This window comes from Carcharodon carcharias, chromosome 2, assembly GCF_017639515.1.
Source record: "Carcharodon carcharias isolate sCarCar2 chromosome 2, sCarCar2.pri, whole genome shotgun sequence".
Taxonomy (NCBI): domain Eukaryota; kingdom Metazoa; phylum Chordata; class Chondrichthyes; order Lamniformes; family Lamnidae; genus Carcharodon; species Carcharodon carcharias.
This window is the reverse complement of record NC_054468.1, coordinates 194607157-194632605: the sequence shown is the minus strand read 5'-3', so window position 1 is coordinate 194632605 and position 25449 is coordinate 194607157. Positions and strand designations below refer to the sequence as shown.

Sequence of the window (25449 nt, the reverse complement as noted above, 5' to 3'; positions counted from 1 at the left end):
AGGAGCGCAGGGTTGTAGGGCTAGAAGAGGTTACAGAGATGGGGAGGGGCAAGGGCATGGAGCCATTTGAAAGCCATGATGTGAATTTTAGAATTGAGCCATTGCCAGACTGGGAACCAATGTAGGTCAGCAAGCTCAGGGGTGTTCAGTGAATGGAACTTGGTGTGAATTAGGATACAGGCACCAGAGTTTTGGATAAGCTCAAGTTTATGGTGAATGCAAGATCAGAGGCTGGCCAGGAGAGTATCAGAATAGCTAAGTCTAGAGGTAACAAATGCATTATTGAGGGTTTCAGCAGCAAATGAGGTATGCTCTGTCACTGTGTGCACTCTTAATTTGTAGGAACTAGAAGGATAGCTAGCTCACTGTCAGTTATAATTACAACTCTCAGATTACACTTTGCATATCAGCTGTTTAGGCAAACTTTCCAGCAACTTCTTACATGGAGGTGCATTTTCTAATCAGTGGCACAGTTCTTGCTGGCACAATTTGAATGATGGGAATCATAAATCAGGTATACTGTGATCTTGCCCCATCATTGCTCCAGCTCTATGTTCCATGCATTATAGAATCGTTGGACTGAATTTTGGTGGGTGGGTCATAATCTCCACGTAGCCTCAATTGGGAGTTGGGAACCTATGGCGGGCCATCGGTCGCAGTCTTTCTTGAGGTGGCTCCAGCATTGGTCTGTGGCTAAAGCTGCCAGCCTCCTTCAAAAAGTGGGTGCTGCTGAGGGCCAGCAGCAGGAGCAGCAGTGGTGCCATTGGAGTAGGAGGGGAATGGTTGCCATAGCAGCTGAAACAGCACTAGTCAAGACAGCAGAGTCTCCATAAAGTGGCTGCAATGGCATGTCTGCTCTACCTAAGCATTCCCAGAAGGAAAAACATTTCAGACTAGTACTCCTTATTTCCCAGTTTTTGCTGGTGTTCCATTTTAAGGTATACATGACCAGTTTGGACCAGTATTCTTACTTCCCAGTTCTTAACTGTTTCATCCTGGTTCGTGTCTTATTGCCAGAAAATTAAGAAAAGGCCTCAAATGGATTGCATCTAGGACCTCCTGCTCAAAAGCCACCTCACTGCATTGCTGGATTTCTGACACAGCAGGAGGCATTTGCGCTGTTGTGAAAATTTCAATCCACTAAGAATAGGGACAGACTATCCTATTAAGTGGCCTAAGTGGGTGCCTGCTGCAGCTGGACAGGTAGCTGTCGCTGCTGGGAGCCAGCCTTTGGGAAAAATGCTTAGTCACGGAGCTGTCCTGAAGCAATTCCATCGGAATTTCCATGCCCTTTCTTCCAAAGCCACTTATGTGGAATTGGGAAAATTCAGGCCATAGAATCAGAAAATCGTAAAACACGAAATGATGGTACTGGCTCCTTGAACCTTTGCTGGTTCTTTGCAAGCTGAATGGTCTTCACCTTTGTTGGCAAACCTATTCGCACTTTATCAAATGTCTTTTGGAAGTCCACATACACTACTTCAGCTACGTTACCTTTATCAGCTTCTCTGTCACCTCAGCAAAAAAGTCAGTCAGGTTAGTTAAACGGCATTTGCCTTTAACAAATCCATGTTGGCTTTCCTTAATTAATTGACACCTGCTGAAGTGACTATTAATTTTGCCTTGGATTATCAATTCTAAAAGCTTTTCCAACCACTGAGGTTAAATCGACTGACCTTTAGTTGCTGGGTTTATGCTTAAACCTGTTTTTTGAATAAGAGGGTCACATTTGCAATTCTCCAATCCTTTGGTACCGTTCCTGTATCTAAGGGGAATCAGAAGATTATGGCCTGTGCCTATGAAATTTCCACCCTTCCTTCCCTCAGCATCCTCGGATATATTTCATCTGGTCCTCATGATTATCAACTTTAAGTATAGCTGGTCCTTTTGGTACATTCTGTTGATCAATTTTTAGTCCATCTAGTACCTAAGCTATCTCCTCTTTCGCTATGACTTTGGAAGCATCTTCTTTTCTAAAGACAGATGCAAAGTACTCATTTAGTACCTCAGCCATGTCCTGTGCCTGCATGTGTAAATCCCATTTTTAGTCCCTAATCAGCTCCACCTCTCCCCTCCCTTCCCTTATCCAATTTAAATGCCAGTAGATGACTTTTGAATTCCCTGTTCTATTAGCTACTAGTCTTGTCATACTCCCTTTGCCTTCCCTATTTCCTTTTTCATTTCCTTTTTGAACTTTACTACTTTTCTGAACATTGCCTGCCACTTGTCTCCCCCTAAAACCTGTCTACCATCTACAAGGCACAAGTCATGTGTTTGATGGAATACTGTCTATTTGCCTGGTTTAGTGCTGCTCTGACAACAATTAAGAAATTCGACACCATCCAGGACAAAGCAGCCCACTTGATTGGCATCCCATGCATCACCTTAAACATTCACTCTCCACAGCCAGCGCACAATGGAAGCAGTCTGTATTATCTACAAAATGCGCAGCAGTACCTCACCAAGGCTCCTTTGACAGCACCTTCCAAGCTCCCAACCTCGCCAACTAGAAGGACAAGAGTAGTAGATGCAAGGGAACACCACCACCTGCAAGTTCCCCTCCAAGCCACACACCATCCTGACTTGGAACTTTATTGCTGTTCCTTCACTGTTGCTGGGTCAAAATTCTAGAACTCCTTTCCTAACAACACTGTGGGTGTACCTAGACCACATGAACTGCAGAAGTTCAAAAAGATGGCTCATCACCACCACAATTATGGATGGCCAAGAAATGTAGGCCAAGCCAGTGAGGCCCACATCCCATGAATGTAAAAAAAAATTCAACTTGGTTTTCACTTGCATTATCAACCTGCCATCTATATGCACCATTTCACTGCTCCATCTTACCCTCTACCTCTTTCATCATCCAGGGAGTTTTTTCTTTGGCTGCCCTATCTTTCCTCTTCATGGGAATGTAACTCGACTGTTGTCAAACCATGTTTGGAAACACAGCGGAGCTTAAAAGAACGGGAGAGCGCAAGAGACCTCAGAGAGACACTGAGGCTTTAAGGAGCGAGAGAATGTTCAAGACTTTGGAGACACAATGGGGCTTAAAGGAGCATGAGAGAGTGTGCAAGAGACTTTGGAGGGACAGTGGGGACTCACGGAGCTAAAGAGACTTCAAAGATACAGTGGGGCTTAAATGAGTGAGAGAGAGAGAGAGAGAGCGCTAGTGACTTTGGAGACACAGCAGGGCTATACTCCACTGGAAACAGTCTTTATGTTCAGAGCTCACGTTTGGAAAGAAAAATTGAGGTGTGACATCACAGAGAAGTAGGTAGGTGATTGGCTGTGAGTATTTTTTAAATTATTTCATGGGATGTGGACGATGCTGGCTAGGCCAGCATTTTTACTGCCCATCCCTAATTGTCCCTGAGAAGGTGATGATGAGCCACCTTCTTGAACTGCTGCAGCTCATAGTGCTGTTAGGAAGGGAGTTTCAGGATTTTCACTCAGCGGCAGTGAAGGAACAGTGATATAGTTCTAGGTGTCTGGCTTGGAAAGGAAATTGCAGGTGCTGGTGTTTCCATGCATCTGTTGCCCTTGCCCTTCTACGTTGCAGAGGTCGTGGGATTGGAAGGTACTGTCGAAGGAGCCTTTGTGAGTTGTTATAGTGCATCTTCTATATAGTACACGTTATTGCCACTGTGTGGTGGTTGTGGAGGGAGTGAACATCAAAGGTAGTGGATGGAGTGCTGCTTTGTCCTGGATGGCATCAGGTTTCTTGAGTGTTGTTGGAATTGCACACATCCAGGCAATTGGAGAGTATTCCATCACACTCTTGACTTCTGCCTTGTAGATGGCAGCCAGGCTTTGGGGAGTTAGGAGATGAGTTACTTGCTGCAGAATTCTGAGCCTCTGACCTGTTCTTATAATCACAGTATTTATATGGCTGGTCCAGCTCAGTTTCTGAGCAATGGTAACCCCAGGATGTTGATGCTGGGAGATTCAACTTTGGTAATGTCAAGGGGAGATGGTTAGATTCTCTTTTGTTGGAGATGGTCATTGCTCGACACTTGTGGTGTGAATGTTACTTGCCACTTATCAGCCCAAGCCTGAATGTTGTCCAGGTACTGCTGCATTTGGGCAAGGCCAGCTTCAGTGTTTGAGGAGTCACAAATGGTGCTGAATATTGTGCAATCATCAGCAAATATTTCCACTTCTGGCCTTATGATGGAGGGAAGGTCATTGATGAACAGCTGAAGATGGTTGGGCCTAGGACACTACCCTGAGGAACTCCTGTAGTGATGTCCTGGACGAGAAGATTGACCTCCAACAACCATAATTATCTTCCTTTGTTATGACTCCAACCAGTATCGAGGTCTTCTCTGATTCCCACTGACTCCAGGGCTTTTGCCAGGGCTCCTTGATGCCATACTTGGTCAAATGCTGCCTTGATGTCCAGGGCAGTCACTGTCACCTCAGCTCTTGAGTTCAGCTCTTTTGTCCATATTTCGACAAAGGCTGTAATGAGGTCAGGAGCTGAGTGGCCCTGGCAGAACCTAAACTGAGTGTTAGTGAGATTATTGCTGAATAAGTACTGCTTGATAACACTGTCGACGACCCCTTCCATCACTTTGCTGATGATCGAGAGTAGACTGATGGGGCGGTATTTGGCCAGGTTGGATTTGTCCTGCTTTTATGTGGACAGGATGTACCTGTCAGTTTTCTACATTGCTGGGTTGATGCCAGTGTTGTGGTTGTTGTAGATAAATGTTTCCTATTTATCTTATCTAAACTAGGGAATAAATTAGTGAGTCTTATCTTTGTTTTATTTTAAAGTAAAGTTTATTACTGCCAAGTATTATTAGGGTTTATCGACTTTAGTAAGGGTTATTAGTATTGGCAAGATTTATTAGTATTGATAAAGGTGTATTAGCATTAGTAAGGGTTATTAGCAGGAGCAAGATTATTAAATAATAGATTATAGAATGACAGGGCTGATCCATCCCTCGAGTGCACATCCTGTGCTATGTCAGAATCCAGGACACCTGGATAACAATTTGTGCAGGAAGTATCATCAGTTGCCACAGCTTGAGATCCAGGTTTTGGAACTTGAGCAGCAACTGGTGTCAATGCAGTGCATCCGTGAGGTTGGGGGCTTCATGGATAGCATGCTTATAGATGTGGTAAACCTGCGTCTTAAGATTATGCAAGGAGAGAGAAAATGGGTGACAACCAGACAGTGAAGTAGAAATAGGCAGGTAGTGCAGGAGTCCCTTGAGTGCATCCCACTCTCCAGTTCTGAATATTGATGAGAGTGATGGTTCATCTGGGAAGTGGAGCCAAGTCTGTGGCACAACATGTGGCTTAGCTGTATGGAGGTAGGTGTGATGTTGCGTGTAGAAGGAAGACAGGAAGAGCAATAGTGATAGATGATTTGGTAGGGGAATAGACAGGTGTTTCTGTGGCCTCAGATGTGAATCCAGGGTGGTGTGTTGCCTCCTTGGTGCCAAGATGAAGGATGCCTCTGAACAGCTACAGAGCACCCTGAGCTGAATCACCTAATCATCACTGAATCTCCCACTATCAACATCTTGAGAGTTACCATTGACCAGAAACTAAGCTGGATCAGCCATATGAATACTGTGGCTACAAGAGCAGGTTAGAGGCTAGGAATCCTGTGATGAGTAACTGGCCTCCTGACTCCCCAAAGCTTGTCCACCATCTACAAGCCATAAGTCAGGACTGTAATGGAATGCTTTCCACTTGCCTGGATGAGTGCAGCTCCAACAACACTCAAGAAACTTGACACCATCCAGGACAGTGCAGCCCGCTTCATTGGTACCCCTTTCACAAACATTCACTTCTTCCACCGCTGACGAACAGTGGCAGCAATGTGTACCACCTACGAGTTGCACTGCAGAAACTCACCAAGGGTCCTTAGGCAGCACCTTCGAAACTCACAGTCACTACCATCTAGAAGGACAAGGGCAGCTGATACATGGAAACACCACCACCTGGAAGTTCCCCTCCAAGCCACTAACCATCCTGACTTGGAAATATGTTGCTGTTCCTTCATTGTCGCTGGGTCAAAATCCTGGAACTCCCTCCCTAACAGCACTGTGGGTATACCTACACTACAGGGATTGCAGCAGTTCAAGAAGGCAGCTCCTTCTCAAAGATTTCCTTCTCAAAGGCAATTCAGGATAGGCAACAAAAGCTGGCCTAGTTAGCGACGCCCACATCCCGTAAATGAATTTGAAAAAAGCTGCAAGGGCGAGCAGCCAGCACTTATGGTACACATTGGTACAAACAAAATAGGCAGAAAGAGGGATAAGGTCCTACGGTCAGAAATTAGGGAGTTAGGTAAAAATAGAGCAGGACCTCTAAAATAGTAATCTCAGGACTACTCTCAATATCATGCACAAGTGAGTATTGAAATAGGAGGATAAAGCAGATTAATGCATGATTGGAGAGATGGTGCAGGAGGGAGAGCTTTAGATTGTTGGGATTTTGGCCCCAGCTCTGGGTGAGATGGGACTTGTATAGGCTGGAAGGCTTGCACCAAAATAGAGCCAGGACTGAGGAATACCAAGGTGCACAGAATACTGGGAGATATAGATAGCACTAGAAATGGGAATAGCATGTTGTTAGATGGGGTCAGAGTAAGGGAGAAAGTAATAAAGTCTATATCATCTATATGAATGTGTGGTAAGTAAGATTGGTGAGCTACAGGCGCAGATTACCACCTGGAAATATGATGATGTGGCTATGACAGGGACCTGGCTCAAAGAAGGGCAGGATCGGGTGATAAATATTCCTGGATACAATGTGTTAGGAAAGATAGGAAAGGAAGAAAAGTTGGAAGAAAAGTGATTAAGGAGAGCATTGCAGCTGGAAAAAGATGTTCCAGAGGGCTCAAGGACAGAATCTATTCAACTAGAGCTAAGGAACAAAAAAGACGCAATAACATTGCTTGGTGTAGTCAATAAGCCACCAGCTAATGGGAGGGATGCGGAGGAACAAATTTGGAAGGAAATTACAGGGAGGTGCAAGAATTATAGAGTAGTTAGGATGGGCAACTTACATAGACTGGGATGGTAGCAGTGAAAGGGGCAGAAAGAGGAAAGTGTTCCTAGAATGTACTCAGAAAAATTTTCTACAGCAGTCATGTGTCCAGTCCAACAAGAAAGGTGGCACTGCTGGACCTGGTTCCTGGGAATGAGGTGGGCCAAGTGGATCAAGTGCCAGCAGGAGAACATTTAGGGGACAGTGATCATTATATCATAAGTTTTAGGCTGACTATGGAAAAGAACAAAGAACAATCCAGAGCAAGAATAATTAACTGGGGAAAGCCAACTTCAAAGACGAAGAGGTAAGAATGGATCTGGGCCAAATAAGTTGTAATCAAAGGAATCAAGGCTACCTCCAAACAAGAGAGAGTTTGGCACAATCAAGAGATATTCCCTCTAAAGGAAAAGGTGGGCAAACAAATCCAGAGTTTGCTGGATGACACAAGAGATAGAAATTAAGATAAAGAAGAAAAAGTGTGCTTATTACAGATATCAGGTAGCGAATACAATTGAGAATCCTGCAGAATACAGAAGGTTTAAGGGGAGGTGAAATAGCAAATAGGTCAAGCAAAGAGGGAGTATGAAAAGAGCCTGGCAGCCAACATAAAAAATGATAATCCCAAAATCTTCTATGGACATATAAATAGTAAAAGGGTGGTAAATGGGGGAGTAGGATCGATTCAGGACCAAAAAGGGGATTTACACATGGAAGCAGAGGGCATAGCTGAGGTATTAAATGAACAGCTTGCATCTGTCTTCACCAAGGAAGAAGATACTACCCAGGCCATGATGAAAGAGGAGGTAATTCAGATGCTAGAAGAGTTTAACATTGACAAGGTGGAGCTATTGGATAGACTGTCTGTACTTAAAGTTTGTAGGGCACCAGATCTGGATGCGATGCATCCAAGGATACTGAGGAAAGTGTGAGTGGAAATTGCGGAGGTACTGGCCATAATTTTTCAGCCTTCCTTAGACTCAGGTATGGTGCTAGAGCACTGGAGAATTGTATATGTTACACCCCTGTTCAAGAAAGGGTGTAAAGATAAGCCCAGCAACTACAGAATGGTTCCAGGGATTGGGAGGTTCAGTTACAAAGATAGATTGGAGAAGTTAGGACTGTTTTCCTTGGAGAAAAGAAGGCTGAGAGGAGATTTGATAGAGGTATTCAAAATCATGAGGGGTCTGGACAGAGTTGATATGGAGAAACTTTTCCCACTCATGAAAGGATTGAGAATGAGAGGGCACAGAATTAAAGTAATTGGCAAAGAAGCAAATGTGTTATGAAAAAAACTTTTCATGTAGTGAATGGTTAAGGCCTGGAATGCACTGCCTGAGATTGTGGTAGAGGCAGGTAGTACAATTGAAGCATTCAAAGGGGAATGAGACTATTATCTGAAAAGGAAGAATGTGCAGGGTTCCAGGGAGAAGGTAGGAGAACGGCACTAAGTGAATTGCTCATGTGGAGAGTTGGTGCTGATAGGCCAAGTAGCCTCTTTCTGTGCCATAACACTTCTGTGATTCTGTGATCTCTTTAACTGCAGCCCATTGTTCTCTTACAGTTTTGCCTGCCAGTCATTGATTCCATTTACCCGGCACAGATCTTTTCTCAACCCAGTGAAACTGGACCTCCTCTAATCGTATTTTTACTCTAGATTGCTTCTTGTCTTGTCCTATTCCATAGCTGATCTTAACCTTAGGATACTATGATTACTATTTCCTTAATGTTCCCCTACTGACACTTCATTCACTTGACCAACTTCATTCCCCTTAGCCAGATCCGGCAGTACCTCTCTTCAAGGACTTGTGGTTAGGTTACTCACTACCTATTGCAATCAGGGTCCTATGTACATCACAGGTAATCTTTATTGTGTATTGCAAGTGGTCTTGCACCTGAACCAGATGAGTACTGTAGCTGACCAACTCTGGAACTTACTTAAGATGACAGAAGCCAGAGCAGCAGTGTAAACAGAGCCTTAAGTGACCCATTGACATTTTTGTCTGTCTTGTAGAGGCATTCTGGAGGTTGTTAATGGAGGAGTTATGGCTGTTATCTTTCATCACCATCTCTGGGTATGTCCTGTCCCACCAGCAGGACAGACCGACCACAGGTATACAGTTGGGATGGAGTGGCCCTTATTAGTCCTCAACATTGACTCTGGACCACATGAAGTTTCATGGCATCAGGTCATAGATAAGAAAATCTCCTGTTGATTACCACCTGTTGTTGTCCCTCAATTGAAGATTCAGTATTCCTCCATGTTGAACGCCACTTGGAATAATTACTGAGAGTAGCCAGGGGTGTACTCCAGGTAGGGGATTTCAATGTCCGTCATCAAGAGTGACTCGGTAACGCTACTACTTACTGACATAGCTGAGGCCTGAAGGACACTGCTGCCTGTTTGAGCCTGAAGTAGGTGGTGGGAGAACTAACTGAGGGAAAAATCTACTTGGCCTAGTCCTCACCTGTCTTACCTGTTGGAGATGCATCTATCAATGACAGGAGTGACCACCATACAGTCCTTGTGGAGGCAAAGTCATGTCTTTACGCTTGAGGACACCCTCCATCATGTTGTGTGGCACTACCACCATGCTAAATGGGATAGATTCAGAACAGATCTAGCAGCTCAGAACTGCGCATCCATGAGATGCTGTAAGCCATCGCCAGCAGCAGAATTGTATTCCACCACAACTGTATGGTCTGTAATATCTCTCACTCTGCTTATTGCCATCAAATCAAGAGACTGAGCCTAGTTCAATGAGGTGTGTAGGAGAGCATGCCAGGAGCACCATCAGCTGTACCTAAAAGTGAAGTATCAGCCTGGAGAAGCTGTAACTCAGGACTACAAACGTGATGAACAGTGGAAGCAGCATAGTATAGCCAAAGTTAAGCAATTCCACAACCAATGGATCCGATCAAACCTCTGCAGTCATGCCACATTCAGTTGTGAATGGTGCCAGACAACTAAACAGGTAATGTGCAGAGAAAAATCCCTATCCAGAATGATGGTGGATATATTTCCAAGTCAGGATGGTATATGACTTTGAGGAGAATTTTCAAGTGGTGATGTTCCGATGTCCCTGCAGCTGTTGTTCTTCTAGGTGGTAGCTTTAATTGCTTTTGGGTGAAACTTCTGACCCTTTCTCAGGAGGAGGTCCTGCCTTAGAGAGCTGAAGGCCAATAGGACAGCAGTGCCAGCCAGGATCACACCAAGCTGAGGAGCCCAGATAAGTCTGGAGCTGGGTGTCTCGGTGGGGGAGTGAGAGAACTGGGTTCAAGAGGCTGGGGGTTTAGGATAAAGTGGGGGAATATCCTTGACAGAGGGATGTCTCTGATGGGCCGAGAGAACCCGCAAAGGAGGTCACTCCCCCTTGGCTGATAGCAACTTGTACAGCTACAGCTGCTATCCTTCCTATTTGGCATGGGCCTTCTCCCTTGCTGTGGGTAAAATACCACCCGTAGTGGTAAAAGGCACTTAAGTGGCCATTAATTGCCACTTAAGGATCTCAATTGACCCAAGGGTGGGTTGCTCAACACCAACTTTCAGACAGGTCAGGGTGGCTAGGTCTGTGGTGAGAGACTGCCCGCTGGATTTTACCCACCGGTGGGTTTGAAGGGGAGGTGGGGAGCACAAAATCCAGCCAGTGAAATTCCTAGTCTTTCTTAAGTACCCTTCCTGTCCAGTTTTTTTGTCAGATGTGGTGTAATGTAAGGTGAATGGAGTATAAAGTCCCAAGTTCTCTATTGCTAGGCCGTTTCTCCTGTATGTTGCACATCACTTCTTTTGTTTCTTTACATCGAGACACAAAAACTTGAGTGTTTTGCATTATGTAAATAATAGAGAAAGAAAGAAGATCTTGGAAAGGAAGAAGAAAGCATAAACAAATAAAGTACTTGCAGCTTTAACGAATATAGATAAGTGTTCATGTAAGTAGCCAGGGATAAGAGTATTTGGGAAGATCAATGTTAATTACATCTTAAGCAAATTGATAGGTGAACAATACTGAATTAAGTATTAGTAAGGCATGTAATATTTTACCTTCACTCAGATATGTGATATATCTCTTCATTAAAGGTGCTGTATTACAGTGACATCACATTTTGAATGCATTGGAACCATGGTAACCATCAGAAACTGCACTGCAGGTCTTGGATTGCCATGAGCAACTACATGGTAAATTTCCCAGTGTTTATTAAAAATTCAGCTCAGCTTTGAATACAAAATATTATGTTACATATGAAGAAATTTTCCAGGGAAATTAATTAATTGAAAATATGAAATAACTGTCCACAGTGATCTTGCTGGAAGTAGTTCAAACTTCATGCACTAATATAGAGCCAGTTTTCATCTGCCCACTGTCCCTTTTTTTGTATGAAGAGGGCAATAATACAATGGAAATTATGAACAAAATTGCTGTGTTTCTGCCAGAGGCCTCCTTGTTATTTCAAGTCTCCCTTGCTTAAGGTGACTATTGCTCCTGCTGCAAACAGGCAAGAATCTAATACATGTGATCAGGATCCAGATGTTTCTTCCTGTCAGTCAGCTCTACCAATATTGCTTTCTAAACCTGCTCACAAACCATGATAGCACAGGCTGAGAAATGGCCTGTTCCAAAGGTATTTAAAGGATCACTCACATTGCCAGATATCTTGACTGAATTTTCCAGCTGCTTTTGGATGCCTGTAATAACTTGATATACCGGGCAGGTTTCTACTTGAAACAGATGACTTTATCACAGAGAACTTTTCAGAAGCTACTTCAGAAGCTACATGTTTGAATCAGGTTCTTGACAAGAAAAGCCCCCCTCCCCCCCATGATTATCCATGCTTAGGGCTCATTGGTCGGAGCCACCAAGGACAATCACGTGACCCCTGATAGGCAATAGGAAAGGCTTCAATTACTACATTTCCTGCCCCTTTAGTTTTTTACAGTTTCTATTTACAGAGAACATTTGAATATCCTACGACATATACGTATATACAACTCAGGTGATTAGGGATTGTCTCTGAGGTGGTTTCCTTATTCAGTTAGAATGGCACAGTTCTACCATTTGAGGTTCTTCCACTGGATCAACATGACCAGGATCTGCACCACCAAATACATCATTAGAAAATGGCAGTTCAGGGATTGGCAACTCTACAGAGACATCAGGCACGTATATACTAAGTTGATCTGTTACCTCAGGGATTAATGATTTGACATTAATCTCAGGTGGAATAGCTGGTTGTTAGAATGTCTCTCTACTTCTAAGATGATCCACATATTTATGAACAATTTGGTCTTCCACTTCCACCTGGAAGGACAAGGGACCAGTTTCTGAGACAATTGCACCAGGACCCCAACAAGGCCCATGTGATGTCTGTGTTTAACATTTATGCTTTTTTTGTAAAAGGGCATTTTAGTTTAATAGAAATGTTATATAAAAAACTCTGACAGTAGGGTGTGCTAAGCCCTGGATGTATTGCCCACTGGTGTAGAATAAGGAATAAAGGAACCTTTTGTTTTTTACCCCGGAAGCTGGGGTTCAGAAACAGATAGCTGTGTGTGTATTCTTAGTTGTTAAGAAATAACAAAACACTTCAAATGGCGACAAGGATGGGATCATCATTATTAGGGGGATTTGGATGCTTTAGATCTAGCTACTATGGACTTTGTAGTTTATGTCTAGCAAATGGAACAGTTTTTCATTGCGAATGAGATTGAAGAGGAAAAGCAGGCCTCAGTGTTTCTTACAGTCAATGGAATGAAAAATTTCACTTTACTGAGAAGCCTCATTACTTCTGACAAGTCGGCAGATAAAAACTTTAAAGAGCTTGTGGGCATTTTAAAAAAGCACTTCAATCTCAACCCAGCAATTATTGCTGAGAGATTCAAGTTTCACCAAAGAGAGCAGCGTGAGAGTGAGTACGTTTCCCAGTTCCTGGCTGAATTGAGAAAATTAGCAGAACGTTGTGATTTTAAAGGTTACCTGGAAGAAACGTTGCGGGATTGCTTGGTTTGTGGACCAAAATGAAAGAATTCAGCATAGATTATTCGCAGAGCAAGAGTTACCACTGAAGAAAGCATTTGAGATTGCACAAAGAATAGAAATTACAGAAAAACAAGCTGGAGATTTGAAAACACATTCTAGCAATGCCAAAGTTAAAATAGTAAAGTCAGGGTATACTCGCTTTCAAACAGGTTACCGCTGTAACGGAATAGGGCATAATGCAGAAGCCTGTAAATGGAAAACCATTGATCGTTGCTACTGTGGAAAAAAAAGGACACATACAGCGTGCATGTAGGTCAAAGGCTAATCACAGTAAAGCAGTACCACCAAGAAAAGGGCGTTATGAGGAGCACACGGACAATTCACGCTTGAAAATAAACAGGCAGTTTAAACAGACGCATCACTTGAAAACAAATCAAAAGTATTGTGCATAACGAGATAGAAAGTGAAACTAACAGCAACAATGCAGAAGAGCGATTTATTGCATTCAGTTTGATCTGAAACTAGATGAAGGACTAAATGGAGGGTGACACTGGAGCACCTGTTTCTATTGCTTTAGAGAAGTCACGGGAGAACATTTTCAAGAAATGCCCATTGGAGAAAACCCCCTTCCAGTTTAGCACCTACAGAGGTGAGCCTGTGAATATACTTGGAAAAATGCCCATTCAAGCTAAATATGGAGATCAAAAAGCAAGTTTGCCACTTATCATTGTGAAAGGGGATCATCCATCGCTTATGGGCAGGAAATGGCTAAAAGAAATTCAGCTGGACTGGAATAAAATAAAGTGCATTGCAATCCCATTTGCAGTCCTTGTTAGACAAGCACACTGGTGTCTTCAAAGAAGGTCTTGGAGTTATTAAAGACGTTGAAGCCAAACTTACTGTGAAGGCTGAAGCTTCTCCAAGGTTCTTCAAACTACATTCAGTTTCCTGCACAATGGGATAGAAAATTGAGCAGGAACTAGAACGACTTGAAAACTTTCAGATAACTGATTATGCAGAGTGGGTAGCTCCAATGGTCCCGGTAGTGAAGGATGATGGGTCTTTCAGAATATGTGGTGACTATAAAATCACCATTAATCCTTTCCTGGAAGTACATCAGTATGCACCACTGAAAATTGAGCACCTATTCGCTGTTCTGAATGGAGGGGAATTGTTCACAAAGCTGGACCTATCACAGGCATTTTTGAAAATGCACCTGAGTGAAGATTCCAGGAAGTATACATCAGCACATACAGAGGTCTAGATCAATACAAATGACTACCTAGCTTTTCTAACCGGCACAGTTCTGCATCCACCTTCTCCTTTAAGGCATAAGGCACAGGTCTGACCTTAAAGAAATGGGTTGTTGCCTGAGAATCCCCATATATTTTTGCTTGAAAGCCTTTTAACTTTCCTAATTTGTCACAAAATACATTGTTGTATTTCCTTAGAAGCTTAGGAACTCCTTCTGTTCTCAAGTGAAATATTTCAGACCAGTTGAGCTTAATTTTTTGTAATCAGTCTTGGCCCAGAAAACTAGGTCCTTCACCTGTCACTGGAAGCTGGGCTGTCAGTTACCTATAGGACACAGGCACGCGATGCCCTTTACCTGTATGGATTCTCCAGTGCATGTCTTCAGTTGAGCCATTGTTCACTCCAGATTCAGTGTCTTGAAGATGGGGTTATTTTAATATTGAGAATGAGCAGCTGTGCCAAAGTGGGGCATCAGAGGTGCCTGCTCTGTTGTGATTGTTGCAATGGAGCCTTGTAACTTTGAAAAGGGATGCCTGAGGTTTGAAGCGAACCAAAGTTATGAAAGAAAATATCAGAATTTTAGGCAGGATGTATAGAGCCAGCCTTAAAATGATAATCAATCCCAGATGATCTAATTTCCTTTGTTTTCTTAAGTATTGGGGCCTTCAGAATGCAAACTGCATTGGCTCTCTTAGCATAGGTTCTGTTGGGCTTATCAAGGATGAGCTTGGATGTAATTCCCTGGGGTGTGGGAGGGGATGAGCAGTGTCGGGGGTGTGGGGGTGTTGAGTAGTGTCAGTGGTGCGGGGTGGGAGCAATATCAGGAATGAGGGATTAGGTGAACATTGTTGGGGTATGGGAAGAGGGCTGAGCAGTGTTGGGGTGTGAGCAATGTTGGGATAGGGTGAGCAGTGTTGGGGGTGTAGGGGCTGGTTGAGCAGTATCAGGGGATGAGCAATGTTGGCAGGGGATGAGCAGTATTAGGAGTGAGGGGTGGGGTGGAGAAGGGCTGTGGGTGAGCAGTGTCAGGGATGCTGGGGGTATGAGCAGTGTTGCGATGCAGGTGAAGAGCTGTGTCAGCAATGATGGAGTTGAAGGGGGTGGGGGTTACCTAGAATTTAAAAAAGATGATGTGTACATTTAAAAATAGTGAAGTTCAATGAACTGAAGGCTGACCTCAAAAGACATGTCTTCCGTTTATGATCTGAATGGGCGTGGCATTGCTGGAATTGCCTCCCAATTCACATTGCTGATGGATCCACTCTGCAGCCAGGACAGGAAGGTCCAAAGGCTTCAGAGTGAAAAGGTAAGGTCGTAGTTTTGAACACTGTCATCTCTGTGTGCTCTCACTGTACCGTTGACCAGACAATCCAGGTCTTTGTCTTTTTTATCTCTCTCCTTCCTTAATCCCATTTGTCTTCTGCAATCTTCATTCCACTCTCTGCACATAATTCTAATTTTATACTCTCTATATGTTGGTGAGGATTCATCAATCTGATTGGTTGAAAAGCTTGGCTGACTCTTGCTATGCTCTCAGAAACCACAGATCCTCTGTAGAGGGCAGCATGCTGGATGAGATGCTGGACTAGAGCAAGTCTCCATTCAAAAGCCTGTCAAAACTTTGTGTGCAGCTGGCAGCAAGGTGAATGGCGAGCACTGTTCCTTAGCTGCCACCTGCAAATTCCAGGCCAATAATATATGCTGACACTTAAGTGCTATTGTAATGAGTTCTGGATTGTTGGATGTTCCTTCAGATGAAATGTCAAAGTAGATATTAAAGATCTCAGGAAACAATTTGAAACAAACGAGGGTAATTTTCTCTGCTTTCATATCAACAGTTCCCTGAGATTATTAATAGTGAGCATTCCTGTTTCAGTAGTACAACAAAAACATTCAGTGGGATGGTTGGAGCTGGCCATCCATCTCATTGCTGTTTATGGAGCCTTGCTGCATAAAAAGCTTGCCATCTTTGTTTAAGTAAAGGTGGTCACTGCACTCCAAAGTAACTTATTGGGCAGAATTTTGCCCTTGATGGGTGGGCCAGCAACTGATCGCCGCTGCTGAAACCGGCCCTGCTGCCATTTTAAGTGGGTGGACCAATTAAGGCCCGCCTAGCGGGCCGCCCGACGTGAAGCACTATGTGCTTCCTGTGCAGGTGCGGGGGGGGGTTCCCCAGCTGCTCTTTCGCACACATCTCCCTGAGACTAAGTGCTGCCTCGGAGAGTGCTGACAGTTTTTGAAAGAGTAAAAATAGAAAAATAAAAAAAATATTAACATGTCCCCCTCATGTGACAATGTCATGAGATGGGACATGTTAATAAATATCACAGAAACTTTATTAAAGATTTTTAAAACCGACATTAAACCTCATCCCGGCGGTGGATGAGGTTTCATATTTTTTCAGAAGCCCGCTGGGGCTCCTGGCCTGTCTGCCAGCCTGAAGGTTGGACAGGCAGGGCCTTTAATTGGCTTAATGATCCTGTCAATGGCCTCAATTGGCCATTGACAGGTCGGCGGGTGGACAGCTGACACGGCGCTGTCCCCCCGCCTTCCTGAATGTTTAAATGGGACAGGATGACGTCGGGGGTTCCACCCAACATCGTCCCGTGTCATTTTCGCATTGGCGAGCGGACCCCGCCCCCTGCTCGCGGACAGAAAAATTCTGCCCATTGTGTAGGAAATTTCTTAAAGATGTATTAGGACACTGTTTAAGTGTAAAATCGCACTTCCCAAAACATAAGACACATAGCCCAACTTCCACGCCTGCCCATCAGCAGCATCATGTGACGATCTAGCACTTCGAAGTTTCTCACAAAATAATAACTGTATGTATAGTAGGACCTGGAAATAATTATACCTTCCATAGATGTTGTGGCTTTACCTTTTGATACCTAACACACATAACACGCAATTGTGTAACAAATTGACAATCCACTTTTCACCGCTATTGGTTTTCTTTTCCATAGACTTAGATGGAAAAGAAAATTGGTGTTCTTTATTTAAACATGAAGCAAGTTTTAGGATGTTTGCATATGCGAGTAAGGGACTGGCTCCTGCTTCAGATCCCAGCAACATCAGGGATCAGGGAATTCTCTGTACTCAGGCAATCGAACTCCACAGATCACCTGCAACAAAAGAGTTAAGTTACTTCCCAGTGTACGTGGAGCCGGGAGTAGTAAGAGTTCTGTACCCGATCCATATGGAAGTTCATACCCAATTGCTGCCAATTCAGCCGCCATGCCCCCTTGGCTCCAAGGTCCTCGATCTTCCTCCTGCAGAACCTGAGGTTCCCAACCTCTAGGCTCTCCAGCCCTGACCACTGATCACCCTTCCCAACCCCCACTGCACTGAGGATTATGGTGGTGAATTCACTTGCATAGGCCTTGAATCCACAATTTTCCAACTAAGGTGAGAGTGTTCCCGCTGAGCCAAAGCTGACACTTTTTGGTGACAATTGATATTTGTATTAATATACATTTGTTTGCAGTGCCCATGGGGTCACTTAGAGTTATTATTTTAATATCTTTCATTCTCTTTCAGTATCTCCAGAGGCGGTTGGGTTCCTGTCTGCTGTTGGGGTGATTGTCATTCTCATGATCCTTCTCTTTCTATATATCAACAAAAGACTGTGTATTGAGAATATAGGAGAGTTTCCGTGCCTTGATGCAGAATACAGGGCCAACAAAGATTTACAAGACAATACCCGTAAGTGCTTTATTTTAGGCCTTAACCTTTTTAGTTTTCTGACAGTAGAAATATGTTCACTATGCTAGAAAAAGACTAGAATGAGCAAATTGAACTTTTATTAACTCAATTTCTTTGCAAAGTAGTTAGAAATAAAATATCCTATTAACTCTTTTAAAATGTCAGTGTCAGATTCCAGCTGAATGAAATTATTTTGAATTCTATAATTCTTCTGAATAAAATCATTGATAACCTAGAAGCCATTTTTATTCTATTCAATCCTTGACTTCAATGAATGAAGCTTTGTGGGTAGAGCTTAGGAATAAAAAAGGGTCAGCCACATTGCTAGGTGTTTATTATAGACCCCCAGATAGTCAACGGGAAATTGAGGAGCAAATATGTGCTCAATTTGCGGAGGTGTGTAAAAACAATAAAAATAGGGTTATTATATTGGGTGATTTCAACTTTCCCAACATTAATTGAGATAGACATAGTGTTAAGAGCTTGGATGGAGTGGATTTCTTGAAATGCGTAGAGGAGAACTTTTTAGGTCAATATGTAGAGCGTCCAAAAAGGGACGGTGCAGTGCTGGACCTAATTTTGGGGAATGAAGCCGGACAGGTGGCTGAGGTGGTGGTGGGGAGCATTTTTGTGATAGCGACCACAACATGGTACAGTTTAAGTTTGTTATGGACAAAGAAATAGACAAGTTGCAAAAAAATGTTTTGGACTGGGCGAGAGTGTATTTTAGTAAAGTAAGGCAGGATCTGGCCAAGATAGACTGGGAACAGCTACTTGTGGGGAAATCTATAAAGGAGCAGTTAGGGGTGAGGGGGGCGTTCAGAAAGGAAATGGGGAGGGTACAGGCTCAGCATGTTCCCTCTAAGGTGATAGGAAGGAGTAACACGCCCAGAGAACCATGGATGACCAGAGATATTCAGGTTACGATGAGAAGGAAAAGAGAGGCTTTTAGCAGGTACAAGGGAAGCAAATCAGTGGAGGCATTAGTGGAGTACAGAAGGTGCACGGTTGAGCTTAAGAAAGCAATTAGGAGAGCAATGAGGGGATATGAGAAAGCTCTGGCTGGTAAAAGTAGGGAAAATCCCAAGATATTCTATAAGTATATCAATGGGAATAGGATAACCAGGGAAGGAGTAGGGCCCATTAGGGACCGAGGGGGCAAACTATGGGTGGAGCCAGAGGACATTGCAAGAGTGTTGAATGAATACTTCACATCCATCTTCACCCAAGAGAATGAGGATGAAGGTATCGATACAGGGAGTGACAAGGTAATGGAGGTGTTGGCAGGCTTAAAGGTGGACAAATCTCCAGGTCCAGATGATTTGTGTCCCAGACTGCTGAGGGAAGCAAGGGAGGAGATCGCAGGGTCTCTGACCCAAATTTTTAACTCCTCTCTGGCCACGGGGAGAACAGCTAATGTGGTCCCGCTGTTTAAGAAGGGTTGTAGAGATAAGCCAGGGAACTACAGGCCAGTGAGTCTCACGTCAGTGGTATGGAAACTACTGGAGAAAATTTGGAAGGAGAGAATCTATCTCCATGCGGAGAGGCAAGGTTTGATCAGGGATAATCAGCATGGCTTTGTCAGAGGGAGGTCAAATCTAACAAATTTGTTTGAATTTTTTGAGGAGGTGACCAGGTGTGTAGATGAGGGTAGTGTAGTTGATGTAGTTAATATGGATTTCAGCAAAGTCTTTGACAAGGTCCTACATGGGAGATTTATAAAGAAGGCAAGTGCACATGGGATACAGGGTAATTTGATAAGGTGGATTCAAAATTCGGGGGATGTGAGGAAAAACTTTTTTTACCCAGAGGGTGGTGATGGTCTGGAATGTGCTGCCTGGGAGGGTGGTGGAGGCGGGTTGCCTCACATCCTTTAAAAAGTACCTGGATGAGCACTTGGCACGTCATAACATTCAAGGCTATGGGCCAAGTGCTGGTAAATGGGATTAGGTAGGTAGTTGGGTCAGGTGTTTCTCATGTGTTGGTGCAGACTCCTTGGGCCGAAGGGCCTCTTCTGCACTGTGTGATTCTATGAATTCAAGATGACTTTAATTACATCACAATAGTGAGTCGTAATTCAGTGGTCTTTATGTGCTCCAAATAATTTACTCAATAGTCATTACACCTAATGCTATTCTATTACTGCTATGTGGATTCCTATATTTTGCATGTTTCTAAGAAACAAATACCTGAGAACTCCTTATCTACAGATTTCCTAATGCCCAAGAAAATCTCAGCAGTGTGGTGGCGGGGGAAGGGTGGGAAGGGGGAATGAGTGTTAATTTTCTAACTTGGGGTTGGCACTGGGGAACCAGTGGATGTAAAATCATGGGATAGGTGCCTGACTCCCCATTTATGCACTCGGCAGGCAAGGTTTTCTTCCCATAATACAACGATAAGAACGTTGTCCCTAATGCTGATACTTAAGTGCTTGTTTGTGGCACCTCAAGATGGACATACAGGCTGCTTGCAAATCCAAGTTTCTGTATTAGTCTGTGGAGCTTATATTTCCTATTTCCACAAAAACAGCTTTTTCTTAAATCTGAAATAAGGACCCTAGGCCAGTGGCTTATGATTAAATGTGCCATTGCTGATTTTAGGCTAATTGTTGAAAGTTTGCACTTAAATGTTTATTATATATCATATATAATTAATTTTAAACCCTTTTGCATTTATTTACTGACAGAGGTAAGCTGAAAAGGATGACCAATTTGGCAACGTTAACCAATTACTCTATGCATCTGAATAGGGTTTTGCTTTCTTGGGGATAAAAAGACTGCTTGATTTAAATGTCGTTTTTCAAAAGTTTTCAACAAAGTGTGACTTTGCCATCAGTGTCCTCTTTAGTCGAGCAGTTTAGCAATGTTGTAGGGGACCTGAGTGATGCAGTTGGGAAGGCTGGGTGCACTGTGGCTGATACAGTCACAGAGCAGGTAACACAAATGCTAAATGGTTTGCGTGCAGAAGGGGAATCTTCTGAAGTTTATGCAGACGATGGTGCAGCATCTCCAAGTAGCAGCTCGGAAGTTGAAACAAAGACGCTGTCTGCTGAAGAAGGTGAAGAAACAAAAATCTATGCAAAAAATAGTGTTAACTCAAGAGAGTTGCAAGATACTGCAAGATACGTTGAATCAGAAGTTAAAAAAGAAAAAAGGCAAAAGCAGTTACAACACCAATCTTCAGTTAGTAGTTTAACAAGTGGTGTTTCTGCAGAGACAAGTGCAAGAGATTATAATTTTAAACCAGTGGAAAATATTTCCTCTCCACAATACATAGATCTTTCAGATGTTACTGTGGAACAAAAGGAAGCTCAGCAGCACAAAACATCAAAAAGTGACCTTACGGAATCAGAAAAGCTAAAAGACACAGAAATCAAGAACAGCTTAAAGCAGAAAGGACAGAATCATGAAGATGCTAAAAGATTACCATGTGAGAAAGTTAATTATACTATTTCAGATTGCAGCAGTGCTGCACAAGCATCAGAATCTCAAACAATAGAGGAAGAGACCAAAATGCTCAAATGCATGTCATCTGATGTAGCTTTGAAGACCAACAACGAAGTTAATAATCCACCTTTACAAGACAAAAGGAATAGTTCAGCCAAGTCTAGCAAACTTAATACTGAAGCCTCAAATAGCAAAATGCACAACAATGAATATTTAGCTATGAATAAACAGAAAGAGCAGGTGCATAAAAAGGGCAAAAGGAAGTCATCAGTAATTGATATTGGGGATAACAAAACAACTAACCAAACTGCTGTAGTACTGGACATGGAAGGGCAAAAAAAAGATAATGAAGGGAAAAAGTCCCTATCTACCTGGCTATCACAAGGTGCCAAGAAATTAGCCATTAATAAGCCTGATACTTCAGAAAAATTGTTTAAAAAGCATGAGGAAAGCCTTTCAAATGTTAAAAAACACTCCACAGATCTTAAAAATGAGTTACAAATACAAAAAGAACCTAATAAAAAAGGAGAAAGTGAAGTCTCTTGTACCAAAATATCAGAAAAAAACAAAAAGGCCAAGAAAGAAAAAAAAGAAAAGAAAACTTCAGACAAAGGTGAGAGCATTTTTTCAACTTGATCTGCTCTATAACTTCAGCCTGAACTACTCTGCTGTCATCAGTACTATCCAAAGATTCCCGAACTTTCTAATCTAACTTTTGGAACCGTGGCAACATACCTATTTCTGACCTTGTGTTAGAGAAGTTCTCTATTTCATTTTCCCTACTTTTCAAGGATAACTAAAGTAAATTTTTTTTCCATGTAGCAGGTTGTATAACTTCTGATGATTTGCAAGAATTCTTTCAAACATTATATATGCATTTAAAATCATTATTCATGTCTGCAGCATTATGTGAGAAGTACAGGACTTAAAAATTGTGTAGAAACTGTTCATTGGTAAAGTCACCATCTCTGAGCTATTTAGGTCATACAGTGCTAAATGTGATACTTGGTCTGTACTTGACTCATTGATCTCAGCCAAGGTGCTGCAGTAAGTTGTAGACTTTGATTTTTAGACCAAAGTCGTCTGGGGTTTTATCCCCCCCAATTTACATAAAAATCTATGGGATATCAGGTGCTACTTCAATGAAAACACTTATTTTATCTTAAAAATGTTGAGTGAGTTGCAACGTTCAGACTCAAAATGCACTGGATTGTTTGTTAATAACCCATTCAAGTTGGGGTCTAAAAGAAATATGATAGTGGTAAGGCATGGCATAGTCATGGGAATAGACACTGTTCTCTGGAGCTGAGACCAGGGTCGGAATTTTCTCATGGGAGGTGGGAGTCTATACCGAACCAGAGTTGCATTCCTGCCTCAGTCTCCAGGCTGCCGGGGAGCACAATTTTGCAGCCACTGGAGCCTTAATTAGCCTGGAGTGGGCCTGCTGCCTATCTAAGCAAACCCGAGGCAGGTTTGGAGGTGGGCTAATTCCAGAGAGGGCAGGTTAAAAGACATGCTTCCTTTCACCTGTTCCCAATACATTGGCTTGGATATGCAGTGAATGTAGAACTCTATTGGGAAGGCCTCAAAAAGTATTTAAATGCATTTTAAAAGCATTTTAGAAGTACTTTAAATTTAAATATATTTTTCCCCAGCCCTCACCCATCCAATCTTCACTCTTGATGAGCCTGCCATGATTTAAATGAGGTTGTTGATAGGAGCAGGACTGTTCAGGGCCTGCTTCCTCTCCCACTCTTGGGGAAAATGGTGGAGGACGGATATGGAGGCGGAATTTCTGGCCGTGTTGTTTGTTTGTTGTACTGCCTCCGTTCCTGTTGGATTTGGGACAGGAGAATTCCAGCTTGGGTGTTTCAATGGTTTAGTTACCTGCCTGGTGCCAGGATTTGGGTTTTGGCTGGAGAAGAGCTTGAAGGGCTTGGGTTGGAAATATTATGCAGAGGCAGTGGTCCCATCCTCTAACTGAAAAGTTGGGGATGCCCTCTCTCTGCATGGCTGGCACCCCATAGTGATTTGTCAGCTTTCTATTCCCATCAGCGCCATGGGGAGCGGAGGCTACTGCTGGGATTACAGGCAGTCCCCAGTGAAGAGGAGCCATGTTGCCGGACATGTAGGTAAGTCGGGTTAAACAGGGGGTAGGGTAGTAGTCCCCACTGAGGGAATTGGGGTCTGGGTTGGGCAGGGGTGGAGGGATCATGGGGGTCACGGCAGGAGACTGCCTTGGTGGGAGGTCTCCATTGGGCACAAGGTGCCCGATCTAGAGAAAACCTCTCTCAGCCCTCAAAAAGGCTGCAAGGTGGCATAGACACCTCCCGCTGCTGGTAAAATACCAGTGATGGCAGGAAGAAGCACTTAAATGGCCATTATTAAGGGCCTCAATTAGCCCAAAGGTGGGAAGGTTGCATGCACCTTCTATACTGCTGGTAAAATACCAGCAGAGTCAGGTAGGTAATGGGCAAGATGCTGCTGCAATGGTACCTGGTTTTATGCCCCCTGCCTGCCAGTCCACTCTTGAGAGGGCCATAAAATTTCACCCTTGATGTGGGAGGGGTGGATCTAGTTGCCATGGTCTGTGTAGGAGCCAGTATTATAGGCAAAACTAAGAATGTGGTTCTGTGGAGGGAATATGTAGAACTGGGTTTTAAATTATATGCAGAACCTCAAGGGTAATAACCTCTGGATTACTAACAGAGCCAAATTAGTATAAAATCAAGCAGGTTAGAGTATTAAATAAGTGGCTTAAAGAGTGGTGTGGGAAGAAGGGTTTTGATTCATGGAGCAACATTTACTCTAGCTGCTCTCCTTTTTATTATCTTGGAAAAACTCTTTCAATCTGTTTTTATATTTCTAGCTAGTTTACTCTCGTTTTTTTTTTAATTAACTTTTTGGTTGCCCTTTTCTGGTCTCTAAAACTTTCCCAATCCTCATACTTACTGCTGTTCTTTGCAACATTATTAGCCTCTTCTCTTAATCTAATATCATCTTAATCTTCCTGAGTAAGTCATGGTTAGATATTTTTTGCTGAGTTTTTTTTAATAGAATGTACTTATGTTGAAACTTTTGAATGTTTCCCATTCTTAATTTACTGCCACACCTTTCAGCCTATTTACCCAATTGTCTCAGTCGGCTCTCCCCTCATACCTACATAATTGGCTTGTTTAAGTTTAAGATTCTTGTTTTGGACTCAGCTATGTTGGCTCTCAACATTGATATGGAATTCAATTGTATTATGATCATTTTCTCCCAGAGAATCTTTTGCCATGAGATTATTAATTAACCCTGCCTCACTACATGACAGTGGATCTACAATAGCTTTACCGCTAATTGGTTTTGCAATGTATTGTTCTAGGAAACTGTCAAAACTTGTCTTCCAGGCTACCTTTTCTAATTTAATTTACCAATCTATGTGAAAATTAAAGACCTCACTTTTATCACAAACTTCAATTATTTCTTGCTTAATGCTCTGTCTACCAGTTTAACTACTCACGCCAATATTTTCTGACCCTTGTTATTACTAGGACAGAGTCTTCTGTTCGGCAAGCAGGGGTGAGCCCCGCTTGCCGATGCATAAGATGACAGACGGTGACATCGGGCATGCATCTCAATGTCATCGCGCGTCATTCAGATCCTCAGTTCGGCAGGGGCGCAGTGGTGTCAGCTGCATGCCCGCTGAACTGTCAAAGGCCTATTAAGGCCATTTAGATTCCAATTAATATCACTAACTGAGCTACCAGTCCAACCTTAAGGTTGGCAGGCAGGTGAAGAGCCCAGGCAGCCTTCGCATTTATCATGAAACCTCATCCACGGATGGGATGAAGTTTCATAAAGGGTTTATAAGTTAAATACATTTTTAAATTAAAATTCGTTGACTGTCACATGAGGGGACATGTCTTAAAAATGTTTTCTTCACTTCATTAAAATTTTAAAAAATCAAACTGACCTCCCTGAGGCAGCTCTGTGCCTCAGAGAGATTTCTGTGCCCTTTTGCTTGCATGCGCGAAAGAGCGCAGGCCCCGATTCAGCCTACTACCCCTGTCCGC

At 43.0% G+C, this 25449-nt stretch overlaps 1 protein-coding gene across 1 annotated transcript in view; it reads left to right on the top strand.

The window, feature by feature from the left end:
* LOC121274022 (synaptotagmin-14-like) overlaps positions 1–25449 on the top strand; it is a 256789-nt gene that overhangs the window by 76368 nt on the left and 154972 nt on the right. Inside the window, exon 3 of the mRNA XM_041181156.1 lies at positions 17781–17945. Within this exon, the coding sequence (XP_041037090.1) occupies positions 17781–17945 (165 nt within the window). The remainder of the gene's footprint in view (positions 1–17780; positions 17946–25449) is intronic.